The sequence below is a fragment of the Neovison vison genome, chromosome 12 (genome assembly GCF_020171115.1).
Source record: "Neovison vison isolate M4711 chromosome 12, ASM_NN_V1, whole genome shotgun sequence".
Classification (NCBI taxonomy): Eukaryota; Metazoa; Chordata; class Mammalia; order Carnivora; family Mustelidae; genus Neogale; species Neogale vison.
This window is the reverse complement of record NC_058102.1, coordinates 11,963,903-11,978,707: the sequence shown is the minus strand read 5'-3', so window position 1 is coordinate 11,978,707 and position 14,805 is coordinate 11,963,903. Positions and strand designations below refer to the sequence as shown.

The following is a 14,805-nucleotide window of genomic DNA, read 5'->3' as shown; positions in this document are numbered from 1 at the left end:
AAGCGAGAGAGCAACAGGGGGAGCTCGGGCTGGGACCAGCCTGATGACCTCCATCTCCAGGACCGATGGACCTACAACCCCCCCATCACTTAACAGCAGGCCCCAGGGACACACCTGCAGTCCAGAGGAGAGGGGACACCCTGTGGAAATCCTCTAGGAAGCAGAGGACAATGCTGGAGGCGGGCCCATCTCCCTGGGGTTTTTTCCGGAGGAGCGGGCCAAAATAGTTATGCACTTCCTGCAGCCTGGTGATAAGTGGCTACTTATTTACTCAGCTCACTGTTAGCTGTGCAAGTGGTAGAGCAGACTAGGGTCAGCTGCTCCCCAGAGCCGTGGAAACCGGCTCAGAGCCGCCTCACCTCATCTGCCTAAAATTCCAAAGTTAGAGAGAAAGTCCTTGCAGTAATGGGGACCCGGGGTAGGAGCTCTGAGTGGGCTGACCATGGAGCTGGTGAACCTGAACTCATCCCTTGGACACACACGAGGAGAAGCCCGAGTAAGTACGAGAAACATAAACATGCTTACCTTACAAATGAGGTTTGAAGCAATATGGGAGAAAATGCATGGACAAGTTGTGAAACACTCCGCTAGTTAAGATACTAGTTTGCCTCGTCATCATCACAAGCGACGGCATCAAAAGGGATTGCATCTTATTTCACTCAGCATAATCTCTTCCAGTCCCATCCATGTTGATACAAAAGTTGGGTAAGTCAAGCAGAGAGAGTCAATTATCATATGGTCTCACTTACTTGTGGAGCATAAGAAATAACACGGAGGTCATGGGGAGATGGAGAGGAGAAGGGAGTTGGGGGAAATTGGAGGGGGAGATGAACCATGGGAGACCATGGATTCTGAAAATCAATCTGAGGGTTTTGAAGGGGCGGGGGTGGGAGGTTGGGTGAACCTGGTGGTGGGTATTATGGAGGGCACGTATTGCATGGAGCACTGGGTTTGGTGCATAAACAATGAATTCTGGTACACTGAAAAGAAATTTAAAAAAGAAAAAAAATTTTTAAAAAGGGATTGTGTCCTCTTTTTGACATTTATCTAAAGTATCTGCTTTTCTTACAACGAACACGTAAGAAGTATGTGTATGTAGGCTTTGTTTTATTTTTATTGTTCTGTATGTAGGTTTTGAATAAGAGGTAAAAAGATAGAAGGCTTATCAGTTTCTGGGTAAATCCTAAAAAGTAAATCTAAGATACTATGAATCAAAATGTTTCTTTCCATGCTCCTAAGAACTGATAGCATGCCAATCTCCCAGGACACAGGCATGGCAAAATTGTCGCACACAGACCCAGGATCACCACAAACAGCTAGCAGGTGCTGCTCCGTGGCTCTTGGGCTGCGAGGCTGTTATGGGAAGTCTGAAGTCCATGTGCTTGGTGGCCCCAGGGTCCTTTTGTTCTCTTTGGAGTCTGGTAGCTTTACTAGACTCTGGCCTACTACCATTCGGTGGCCATTCTCCTGCGACATGGTGTGCTCTTTTATGTCCAGAAAGATTTCTTGAATTTTAACTTTATTTTATTTGTTTAAAGATTTATTTTTAAGTCAACTCCAATCCCAACGTGGGACTCGAACTTGAGACCCCGACCGAGATCAAGAGTCACACTCTCTTCTGACTGAGCCAGCCAGGCGCCCTCTGGATTTTTACTTTAAATATTTGTTCTGTTCATGCTTCTTAGTCTTCTTTGGGAATTCCAATTAGCAGATGTTGGAGTTTTGCATTTATCCAGTGCATTCTTGCCTGACCTTTGTTTTCACTTCACTTTGCTCATTGTCTTCATCTTTGTCTTTATTGTCGGTTACTTTTTTTTTTTTAAGTATTTTATTTATTTATTTTGAGAGAGAGAGAGAGCAGGAGCAGGGGGAGGGGCAGAGGGAGAGAGAGAAGCAGGCTCCCCACCAAGCAGGGAGCCCAACGTGAGGCTCGATCCCAGGACCCTGGGATCATGACCTGAGCCAAAGGCAGATGCTGAACTGACTGAGACACCAGGCACCCTAGTCGATCACTTTTTTTTTTAAACAACATCTTTTCCCTTTCGTGAGAATTCTGACAACATTTATTTTTGTGATGCTTTATTTTTCTCATCTCTTCCTTCTTAAGCCTGACCAGTTTCCTCTTCATTTCCTCCTGGTGTCTTGCTGAGCCCTGAAATCCCTGTTTTGCTCTTATACAGGAAACTACAGCACTTGCTTTAAAAAAAGTAATTGCAAAGTAATTGTTCACAGTTTTCTTCCCTTTTTAAAAAAGAGTTAATTCATTAATTTATTTGAGAGAGAGAGTGGGCACACATGAGTGAGGGGAGGGACAGAGGGAGAGGGAGAAAGAATTCCAAGCACACACCCAATTGAGCACAGAGCCTGATGTGGGGCTGAATCCCACGATCCTGAGATCATGACCTCAGCTAAAAGCAAGAGGCAGACACTCGACCGACAGGTGCCCCCCCTTTTTTTTCTCCTTTTAAATTGTTCATAATTTTCTTCAGCTTTTGGGCAACAGCTTTCTGGAGAGTTCTTTATATGCCATTTGTTTCTGTTATTTGTTTCTGTTTCTATTTGTAACTGTTTTTATTTTTACTGTTTCCAGTTTAATGTTGAACATATATATTTTTTTATTGTCATAAAATATGCATCACATAAAACTGACCATTTTCATCCCTTTTTAGATGTGCGTTTAGCCGTATTAAGTACATTCATATTGTTTGGCTGCCATCTCCAGAACTTTCTCATCTTCCCAAATGGCAACTGTGCTCCTTACACACTGACTCCCCAGGGGTTTGCCCAGCCCCACTGCTCCCCACGACCACTCTTCTACCTCCCATCTTTATGAACTTGACTCCTCTAGCAACCACATACAATGAAATCAAGCAATGTTTGTCTCTTGGGTCTGGCTTATTTCACTGAGCCTAATGTCTTCAAGGTTCATCCATGTTATAGCATGTGTCAGAATTTCCCTCCTTCTGAAGGCAGAATAATATTTCCTTGTATGTGTTCTGTGTATCTATTCCATATACCACATGTTCTATTTATTCATTCATCTGTCAATGGACATCTAGGTTGTCTCTACCCTTTTGGCTATTGTGACTGATGCTGCTATGAACACAGGAAGATGGCAATTGGCTGGAGTCCCAGTGTCCAGTTCTCTTGCATATATACCCAGGAACGGAATTGCCAGTAGTTCATATGGTAATTCTATTTTTCATTTTTTGGATATCTGAAGTGCCACTGGTTGTGCCATTTTATATTCCCATGAGCAATGTGCAAGTGTTCTGACTTCTTCACAATCCTGCCAACACTTGTTATTTTCTGTTTAATAATCCCTTTCTTAACGGGTATGAGATGGTATCTCATTATGATTTTAATTTGCATTTCCCTGACAATGAGTGATGTTGAACATCTTTTCATGAGCTTATTGGCCACTTGTGTGTCTTCTTTGGAGAGGCATCTACTCAAGTCCTTTGCCCATTCTTCAGTTGGGTTGATTGTTTTTTTGATGTCGAGTTAATATTTTTTTTATGTAGACTTTGTTTCGGTTACTTGTTTTCATGGAACAACTATTTATGGGAGACTCAAATAAAGAAGAAGCCAGGACTGTGTTCTATGCCAACAGAACTATTCTTTCTTCTGTGGGCGTTCTACATGAGTTTCTGTTTCTGTTTCCCCCAGGCTAGAATCAGGCAGTTTTTAAATTGTTCACAGTACAGATTCTCTTCTCTCCATTTGAAGGACAAACTGCTTCCTACAGATATGGCCCGACTCACTGTGTCTCTTCATTTAGTCCATTGGTTCTTGGAACCAATCCAAATTTGGTGCCAATCTGTACAGATTATTCTATTTTTGAGACAGATTTTACTTCTGCACTTTGGGAATGCCCTTCACCTTGAAAAGGGCCTTTTCGTTTTTGTTTTCTTTCTTTCTTTCCTTTTTTTTTTTTTTTTTTTTTCAATTACTGGCATTGTCTCTCCTTTTCCTGCCAAAGTCCTACTCATTTCTCTGACTTCTGGCATCCTTTAGAAGAACAGGAAAAATGGTACCTGATTTTCACAATTTCTAATGGATGATGTTTGCATCCTTTCCTTGTTACTTTCAAATAACAGCCAAGAGACGCTGACAACTGAATCCATTCATCCAGCATCCATTTATCCAGAAGTCCAGCATCATCACAGGATAATGGAGAGAGAAAAGAGACTTCTGGGTCCCTCTCTTTACTTCCACTTCTTGGGCAAGTTCCTCTGAGTCTTTAGGTGGTCCCTTTTATTCCCCAATTCCCTCTTTCATGTTGGGAGTTCTCGGGGTTCCATTCTTGGTTCTCTCTTCTCCTTCTAGGCTCACCATCTTCCATGGATTCCATATGTTTACAAATCCTGAGGTCTGACTCCCTAGGTATCAGCTCTGTGTGAAGTCACCGCCTCTCTGGATGACTGTGGGGTCTGTTTTCTTCTTTAGGAGGTGAAGCTGCCTTCCTTCTGGCTCAGGACCCACCCTCACCTGTGGTGAGAGAAGCATCAAAGAGCGGTCGGAGCCCCTTGCCTACAGCATCACCTGGAATCTCAGGTAACACTCCCCTTCCCTCAGATTCTTCTGACCACAGTGCGGTCTTGATCGACAAGGGGAGATGCTGGAGACTGGCAAGTAGCCTGGGGCCCTGAGTATGGGTGGTCCTAGGTCCTAAAGTGAAGGCGAGGGTCTAAGACCTCATTCTCATTCTCATTTCCCACAAGATCCAGCTCACAACCCCTTTACTATTTGAGACATTGCATCCAGGGCCCCTAAGCTCCAAGTACCATATTTTATGAACCCCAAATCAGAATATATATTCAGATTGAGATACAGCCTCTGCATGAGCCCCACTGATCCCTGCACCCCTCAACTGATAGGCTTGTGCAGCGAGTTTGGGGGTCAGCTTTCATTTGTGCATTCAGGAACCCAGACGTACCTGCACTTGGTCTCTGTCTGGCCACATCCCTCACTCAGTGGTCCTTGGAGAAGATATTAGCACAAGGGGCTATGGCATCTCCTGACTTGGGCTTGAATCTCCAGAGCCCAAGAATTTGCCAGAGTGTTCCCTGGCAAAGTGAATTTCATTATGTGGTTTACTCCAAGAGAGCCTCTCTCTCTCCCTGTAAACTCAAACCCAGATCTCAGGAGCGCTCTGGCCTCTGGCTGATGAACTGGGAGCGCCCAACTGAGGAGGGATGAGGGAGCAAGATGGACAGGCCAGTTCATCACTCCTCGGGGGCAGAGACAGGAAGCTGAGAGAGAGAGGGCTCGTGTGTGTGTGTGTGTGTGTGTGTGTGTGTGTGTGTGGTTCTTGAACGATGGGTGGCCACAGCCAAGGCCCGTCAGTGCTGGGGAATCTAAGCCAACCAGAGGAGTATGAAGCCCTTTTTGGGAGAAGGGTGGCTGCTTCCTCCCAGGTAGTCTGACGTTCTGAGCTCTCCTGCCAGAAGGTACATTTTAAACTACAGAAATGATATGGAATATGGAATATGAAGATTCATGAAACTTGTCTTTAATCCTCTGCATAAATCACAGTCTTAGAGGGGCTTCCTAAAACTGAAGGGATATGGGTCCATGTCAAGGAGACCCAGCACTGCCAGGCCTTGGTCCCATTCACTCACTCTTACTTTTCCCCGCAAAATGAGGTAGCCCCATTTCTCCAAGGTCTGTTCTAGGCCAGGACTCGGAAGACAGTCAACCACAGTTTTATTTTATTTTATTTTATTTTAACTTTTTAAAAAGATTTTATTTATTTATTTGAGAGAAAGAGAGCACAAGTGGGGGGGAGGGGCAGAGCAAGAGGGAGAAGCAGGCTCCCCACTGAGCAGAGAGCCCAACGTGGGGCTAAATCCCAGGACCCTGGGATCATGGCCTGAGCCGAAGGCAGATGCTTAACCGACTGAGCAACCAAGGCGCCCCTCAACAACAATTTTTTTTTTTTTAAAGATTTTATTCATTTATTTGAGAGAGAGACAGGGAGAGAGAGCATGAGTGAGGAGAAGGGCAGAGAGAGAAGCAGACTCCCCGTGGAGCTGGGAGCCTGATGCGGGACTCGATCCTGGGACTCCGAGATCATGACCTGAGCCGAAGGCAGTCGTCCAACCAACTGAGCCACCCAGGCGTCCCCTCAACAACAATTTTAAATAGAAAAAAATTCAGTTTCATGAATGATGAGCCCTTCTTCTAACTGTGCCCCCATTATGGGTTGTTCACCAGGTATAGTGTAGACAGGAGAGCAAAGACATGTTTACCTTCAAGGAGCTATTATGGGTTGCCACTCAAAAGCACTTACCACGTCAGCTGAGACCTCTTCATTGTGTCTGTGTGGACTAGAAAGAGAGCAAAGAAGGAAAGAGCAGAACACCTAAAACAATGTGATTCAGATCAAGGTGGAATAATTATGGCAATAAATAAGAGCAATTCATATCTATAACATTAATTAGTGAAGAGTATTAAATTGGGTACAAATCAGATTGAAATCATTTTCTGCATATAGGAGATACTCTGTAATGAAAATTACTCCAAAGGTCAAAATAACAGGTTAGGAAAATTTGGCACATGTAGATTTTTTTTAAATGACAATATTAATATTTAATGACATTAATTCATCCAACTTTTGTTTGTCTCACTACGTGCTCAACAGTGTTCCCTACACTAAACGTCTTACCACACAAGCTGGAGAGTTGGTCATGACCAGGGTGGGTGAGGAAAAAGGATGCCTTGTTACGAAGGTGTTTTTATTTTACTGGTTTGTTTTTTTTAAGATTTTATTTATGTATTTGACAGAGAGAGAGAGAGAGAGAGAGAGCGTGCGCGCACTTGTCCACAAACACAAGTCTGGGGGAGGGGCAGAGAGAGAGGGAGAAGCAGGCTGAGCCGGGAGTCTGACGCAGCACTTGCTCCCAAGATCCTGGGATCATGACCTGTGCTGAAGGCAGACACTTAACCAACTAAACCACCCAGACGCCCCTATTTTACTGGTTTTTATTGTGAAAGAAGCATGTGGTTTCTGTAGCAAAAGTCCAGTAGGACAGATGAGCCAAAAGTAGAGGGGTGGGTCTTCCTTACCCCAACCTCAGCCTCTCTCCCCCAGGCTAAGCCTGCTCTCCACTGGATTTACCTCCACCCGGAATTTTCCCCTAGTCCTAGACCACATCTATAATCTTTTTAAAAATGGAGATCATGTTTTTCACTTTTTTTTTTTTTTAACTTAACAAATCCTGGATCTCTTTCCAGGTCGGTTCATATAGATTGGGTTCATTCTTTTTCAAGTCTGTAAGTCCTTCTTTGATGTTAGTGTGTTTAAATGTAGATGGTCTCCCCACATGGATATTTCTAGGTGTTTTCATTTCTCTTGACCACTGCAAGGAATTGGTGAGGGTCTTACACATGCTTCTCTGTGTATAAGCCATTTTGTTTGTGGAGGACGACTTTCCGGAGAAGGAATGGGAACTTCAGCCTATGCACATTTATGTTTTGAGATACTCCAAATCATCGTTCTGAAAGTGTTATTACTTCCTGCTCCAACCAAGTGTGTCAGAAGACACAGTCCCTTCTCTCTTTCTCAGCAGCATGGGATACTTTTATTCTTTTTTTTTCTTTAAGATTATTTGAGAGAGAGAGAGCACAAAACTCAAGCAGACTATGTGCTGGCCGTGGAGCCCTACACAGAGCTCGATCTCACGACCCTAAGATCACAACCTGAGCCAAAACCAAGAGTTGGACACTTAACCAACTGTGCCACCCAAGTGCCCCAAGGATGCTTTCTTTCTTTTAACTTTTGCCAAAGTGGTCGATGAGATGGTATTTTGCTGTGGCCTAAATATGAATTTTGGGGGGCTGCCAATGTATTTATTGGCCATTGTATTTCTTCCTCTGTGAAACATCTTTTCAAAGAACGTGAGAAATACCTGTTTACAGAAAACGAGAACCAAAGTTGAAATATCACGGATTTTGTTACTGCCCCTTAAATCTTCAAAAAAGGAAGAGGTATGGGTGAGGGCTAGGGCCAGGGAGGAGAAACATTTATGAATCACATTAAAAACCTTTAAAAATCAAAAGCATCCCATGAAGCTGTGGCAAACATCAGAAAGCTTGAAAGTGCTTTGAAGCTTCCAGAAAACAAGCAATTCTCATGTTGTATAAATTGCCCCAGAAACACAAAACACAGTATGTATTGAGCAGGGAATGAATATAACACTAATAATAAGCTCTGATTACACAGAAAGAAAACTGTACCTCGATATTTGTGACCCTAAGATGAACATATTAAGTATAATAGGGAATGTACATCTTTAGCAGATTGATACGGAAAATCTGCAATGACCACACTGAGGTTTTCATGAAAATACAGGAATAATTCGATATATGGAAATTTATGCGGACAATACATTATATTCATGGGATAAATTAAAAAAAGGAAAATTATGATCATCTCCTTAGAGTCTGAAAATAATCCTAATAAAAATATTTTAATATAGGAATAAAACACAAACCTTAGCATGATGAAGAGTGGTTTTGGCAAACCAGCTGCCAATAGCGAAATGCTACAGCCGTTTCATAAAATTAAATAATTTAAGATCTCAAGCTAACCCAACAAGGCATGGAACCAAAATGAGAAAAATAAGTATTGAAAAAATAGGAAAAGCCCCTGAGATTATGTATTCTTGAAGCATTCATTCAATGACAATTATAATTAGCAAGCATTCAGTGAAGCACAGAGGAGCGTTGAAAACGAGTAACATTTCTGTAGAGTAACAAAGCAAGTCAGAAACCCAAGAGATCACCGGTTTCACCAGGTCCTAGTTAGCACTGAGTCTTATCAGAGTTTAATTGTTTGGTTAAAATCATTAGACCAAGATGATGAAAAATTTTCAAGACATTAAGATTTTTGATATTCTAACCTTGCTTTTCTTGTCTACAATGTTATAACTAGGTAATCTGTTTTGCCAGAGCATCATTAAAAATTTTCTGGACAAGGTGACTAGAGAAGAAGTGTGCTACATCCTCTTTCATCCAGAGGCTTGGGAGATGGTAGTGGCAAGAAGTGGTTTGGACAGGTAATCCTAGAACAGTGGTGTGTGTGTGGGGGGGGTGGCGGTGTGTGGGGGTGGTGATAATCACCACAATGTGTGTTCTACGAAGGCGGGGATTTGGACTGATGGACCCAGAGACCTAATCCCAGCCTCTAGAACAGCATCTGGCACCGACCTGACTCCCAGGATATTTGAGCTGGGGAAGGAAATCTGATTGTTAATATCCAGATTCTGTCACTAAGCTGTGGCCTGTTTCATGGCAGGAAATATACAAATGTGTTCGGACCAAGTTGGCTAAGCGTGGATCGTGCTGTCTCATGTATCTCCTTTTGCAATCAGAAATGTGCAGAAAAGGGGGTGGGAGCATTTACACATCCTCATAAAACATTTTTGTAGGAAAGCAAATTTAAAACCTTCGGTAAGCACGTTAACAGGTGCCACGACCCTCCACCTATTGGCCGATGAATTCCTAGAAGCAGAATTTGCTTCCTTTTCCCCATCCTTGCTCATGTCACAAGAACGTCTAGGCTTTGGGACCTAAACTCCTGGGCCTCCTCTTTCACAGCCTTTGCCCGGCCCTTTAGGCTCTCTGGTAGAGCCTGGCCCCAGCTTTAGAGAGGCTGTCCTTACTTTTGCCCAAGGGTCCATAGGTTCTGTAAAATGAGCTCCAGGGCCTACCCTAAACTCTTAAATTATTAAAATCTTCCTGACACATGCAAACCAGAGCTGCCTGCCCTTTTACGATGGGAACAGTCCATTCCCCGTACCTCCCTCCCTCCCTCTCCTATCCATCCCTCTTCCAGTCTTCAGACTCACGGGGGCCCACTGATCCTGGGGCAGCTCAGAACAAAGCACTTTATGCATGTTGCTGGCTGATGGACTTGGACTCGAGTGAATTAGGTCGCGTCCACAGTGCCTATGCACGGGCTTGTCCCCCCTCCTTTGGTGAAGGCAGAAGAGACAGTTTTCTTTTTCTCAAGGGAACAGTAGCCTTGACCAGCAGGTGAGGCCAACTAGACGCTTCTGGGAAGCTGGAGTCCCAGGTTCTCAGCCAAATCTCATCACAGACTGGCGTGTCATCTAGGGAGAGTCACTTTGTCCTCGGGGCCAGCAATGTCCTCAGGGGCAGGGGCTTGGACACACTGATGGAGCAAACGTGGCAGATGGCCACTTTCCTCCTGCAGTGGGCTGGCAGAGAGCATCAGGGCCAATGCAGCAGTCCTTCTCAGAGCCTGCAGGTGTATCGAAGTACTTCTGTGACAGTGGTCTGGACACCCCATCCGCTGTGGCAGGGGCGTGGACACCTTTCTGCCATCTATGTCCAGACGATCTGAGAAAGTCTTCCTCCTCTAGCACTGTGTAGTGCTAAGACTTGTTGGAGGGCGGCTCAACTCCTACGTGTACAGAAACGTCCCAAAGAACACTCTGAATAAGTCTTTGACATTGTGCTGGGGCGGAGTTTTGGGAGGCTCCTGCTGCTTCCCTGGGCAGGGGTCCATTGGTTGGTCTACCTTAGGCTGCTGATGGCCTTGCCCAGGGCTCTAGAGTGATCGTCAACAATCCCTTTTTTGGAGGACTCAGGACTGCTTGGTCTCAGCGTGGTTTTCCCAGGAGCCCTGCCTTCTTTTCCAAAGACCTCCTCTCCAGTATTAAACCCATGCCTGGTCTGTTGTGGGTGCTCACGTAGGACGAGGACGAGAACAAACCTAAGGGTCAGAGAAGTCAGACTCTGAGACGTGCTGTAGGCAGCTGTTTCCGGCATCCTGCGCAGTCCAGGGATACCACCTGGGAAGCCCCCGATCCTGTAAGACAAATTTGCTCAGAACAGTGATTCCCAAACACAGAGCCTGCAGAACCTTGTGTTCTAGGAACTAGACAAAATCGATTCCACAGGAAAATGGAATAATGGTGATCTTTTCTCCAAAATACAGGGGAAATTTTAATTTAATGGAGAGAACTTTTTAACTTTAATTTTAATTTAATGGAGGAATTTTTTCCTTCCTCATTACTTCTTAAGATGACTTACTTTCCTGCTCACAAGCGAACAGAGCAGAAGCTTCCGTGTCTAAGCACGACCACCCTCTTATTAGAAATCTACTTCTGGTTTGCCGAAATAACACAACGCCATCAAACCGAATGGCGAATGATGAGCCCTTCTCTATAAAAGAGGTCATATCTGGGGTCTTCTTGGACGTTCTCCCTCCTTTTTCTTTGCAAGTGTTGTTTTGTTAATTTTCGGAGTTAATTCTAGTACATGCACATGATAACAAAAACTTCAAAGGAGCAGAAGGGCAAACAGTCAAAAATAAAATCTCCCTCGCCGTTCCCTGCTCCCCAGTTCTCTTCCCCAGAAGCAGTCACGATTTCCAGGTAGATCCCTTTGTAACGGAAAATCAGAAAACCAAGCCCTCTCCTCTATCGGTTGTCAGGACTCTCATTTCCCTGGATAGCCTTGCTCACGAGCTGTTCTAGATGTATAAATTACACACGTGTGCCTATCTATAGTCATTAAGAGAAGATAACAAAAGTCATTTGTACTCATCACAGAGGTCATTAGTCCCCTGGACAGCCAGACGAGAGCTGTCCGTGGGTGTGTGGACCAGCAAGCCAGTCTGGACGCACAGAGCGATGGCTTCGACTTTGTTCCACTGTAAACATGCAGGTCACCCCCCACCCAGGTGAACCTCTAGAGAGGAACCCTGTGTCTGGATGCTTCATACCCAGGACACCGCTCCCTGAACGCGTGAGAGAACTCAGATAACCTAGAAGTTTTAGCTTTATTGGGGAGCCCATCCCAGAGCTGGAGAAATAATTCCGTGACTTGGGCTGTCCACAGGGATGAGGCCGACACGCTGTACCACATCCTGATGGAAGAGTTGATCCGATGGAAGGAAGTGTCCATGCCGGAAGACCTCTCGCCAGAAGAGAAGATGTTTCTCTTATGCTTTCCCCTGCAGAAGCGTAAGCTGGAAAAGAGCATCAAGGAGCTTCACGCCATCGCAGACCAAGTGGACGCCAACCATAAGATGCTCACCAAGATCAACCTGGTGGCCAGCTCCTCGGGCACTGTCTCCGGAGTCTTGAGCCTCTTGGGTTTCGCCCTGTCCCCTGTGACAGGAGGGGCCAGTCTGATGCTCTCAACGGCTGGGCTGGGCCTGGGGGTGTCAGCAGCTGCCACCAGCGTGTTGACAAGTTTCTTAGAAAACAAAAACAACTCAACAGCCCGAGAGAGAGCCAGCGAGGTGATACAGATGGAAACCCCTGCGGCGTACGACACTCTGAAAGGAATCGGTGCCACTTTGACCTGTGTCGATAGGTTTGTCCAAGCCCTTCAGCATGTCAAGGGACTTCGGGCCTACCAGATGGCCAAAGCCAACTCTGGCTTCATGGCTAAGGTCAAAAATTTCATAGCCACAGGCCATGTCCCCTTCTGGAGGGCGGGAGGGCAGCAGACAGCCTCCGCGCTGACCATGACCAGAGGTGCGCGGCTGCTGGGCGCTGCTGGGGCTGGCGTCCTACTCATGTATGACGTGAAAAGCCTCCTGGAGAACTGGAAGCACCTGGAGGACGGGGCCAGGGCAGAGACCGCCGAGGAGCTGAGGTCGGCCGCCCGGCAGCTGGAGCAGGAGCTGAAGCAGCTCCACAAGCGCTACATGCAGACCCTCCAGGGCGGGGCTGGCAGAAGAGCCGGTGGCCATAGCAGGAGGTAGGAAGGAAGGGGTGTGGGGGTGCATAGGGCAGATGTGGTCCCGGTCTTCCTGAAGTCCCCCCAGGGCCGTGCTCAGCAGGCAGGTGCATACACAGAGGCAGGCTGGAAACTGTCCTTCCTGCCGAGACAGAGGATGTTACCTCACCCTTCTGCAAAATGAGGTCCCTCCTCTTTTTTCCAGAATCCCATCTTTTTTGCTCAAAGCGCTGCCCACACACTTCAGAAATCACAAATTTCTTCAGAAATCACAAATTTCGTGTAGGTGCTCGCTGCCCGTCTTCCCGTGCGGTGTGCCCGCTGGGAGGGCAGGGGTGCGTGTGTCCCCAGCATCGGGCGGGGCCTGGCTCCCCGCAGGGGACCACCAACGCGCGTCTTGAATGACACGAGGGCGGCCTTCCAGGATATAGGTGACGTTTCAAATGAGCTGGGAAAAGAATTTTGTTTGAAAAATATATTTATAGACTCTTTTTTAAAAAAATTTTTATTTATTTGACAGAGAGAGAGAGAGAGAGCACAAGCAGGGCAGCGGCAGGCAGAGCCGAGAGCAGGCTCCCCGCTGAGTAGGGAGCCTGACCCGGGGCTCGGTCATGATCGTGGATCAGAGCCATGACCTGAGCTGGAGGCAGATGCCCCACCGACTGAGCCACCCAGGCGCCGCTAGACTTTCCTTTTTAGGGACAATTAAATATCCAGCTGTAAAAAGTAAAAACCATTCCTGGGGAAATAAAGGAGAATTTCAAAACTCCTCTTTAATTTTATAGGGAGGATAGAATGGGACTGGGTAGCAAGGCCACCTCCTGGGGTCCCCGGGAGGGTGGCACCAGCCTTTGCTGAGGGTGTGAAGGCTCATAATTATAAATTCATTCATTCATTCATTCATTCATTTATTCATTCATTCATTCATTTGTTCGTTCCACAGATTTTAGTTAACTGAAGCCCGTAACAGGGACCCAGGGCCTCCGGGAGTGTTTCCAAACTTGACTGCAAGTTGGAATCACCTGGGAAAATTCAATGACTACGGATGAGGGGGCAGTCCCTCGTGTCCTCAGGGACTGGGATTTCCTTGACTGGGGTTATGACCCACACCTGGGGAGTTCTAAAGGCGCTCCCAGTAGTTCCACTGAACCACTGCTTGGAGGTGTTTGAGATCTTCTTACTCTACTGCATTAATATACTTTTTACTCTTTGGGTACTTTTTCTCACTTCTTAATAAGCTGGGGCAAATTTGGGGGTAAACTATGAAACACAAGGATTCATATCCTAAAGGGTCTTGCCCTCCTCCCCCAACCTATGCCCATCATGGAGTACATGCTTAGGCCAGGACATCTTGAGAAAAGACGCAGTCTCTGCTCTAACGGCCCTGGGGACCTAGGAAGGGGACAGAACCCAGATAAGCCAAGCTAATGAGGAAGAGGTCAACGGTAGGACACAAGGATAGTAGGGTGCTGGGGAGCCCCTGAAAGGTGCAATTACCCCCTGGAGGGGGAGAGAAGCCAGGGCTTTCCTGGGCTTTGTCTCTGCCAGGCACCTGGCCGAGCCCTGCGTGCACACCGGCAGTGTGCATTTGTGGGCAGAGGGACCGTTCATGAACTTGGTGGATACACAATTACTCACTGAGCGCCTCTGTGTCCAACAGCCAGCAGACCCGGTGGCACGAGACACACAGTGTCCGAGGGTGGGAAGTGAGAGCACTACCTCTGCCAGCCCCAGCATGTCCAGATGCCCAAGGGAACCTTCTAGAAGATCCCAATTAGGGCATAGAGGTAAGTAAACTACTCCTTTTCCCTTTCTGCCCGACCGGGTCCGGCTTCCTGCAGGGAATCTTGGTTTAGCAGAGGCAAAATACGGTCTTCGACTAAGAAAACTCAGGGCAAGACATTTGTTTGCAATGATCTAATGATAGCAGAAGGAAGACCAGCAGTGGCCCGTGATAATCCCTGGGGACTCCGGAAATGCTGGGGTTGGAAGGGAAATTTGTGAACAGACAGGGTTTTCTGGGTGTACACATGGGGTTCAAGGCCAAGGAGACCTAAAATATTCATGCTAATTTAAGCTGAG

At 46.2% G+C, this 14,805-nt stretch overlaps 1 protein-coding gene across 1 annotated transcript; it reads left to right on the top strand.

Annotated features, from left to right (window-relative positions):
• The first annotated feature begins 256 nt into the window (after positions 1–256).
• APOL5 (apolipoprotein L5) lies at positions 257–14,487 on the top strand. The gene is given in 6 exon segments (XM_044228257.1): positions 257–496; positions 4,450–4,557; positions 8,939–9,062; positions 11,875–12,744; positions 14,384–14,441; positions 14,443–14,487. Coding segments are annotated over 6 exon segments (1,296 nt in total). The 5' UTR covers positions 257–405.
• Positions 14,488–14,805: the final 318 nt, after the last annotated feature.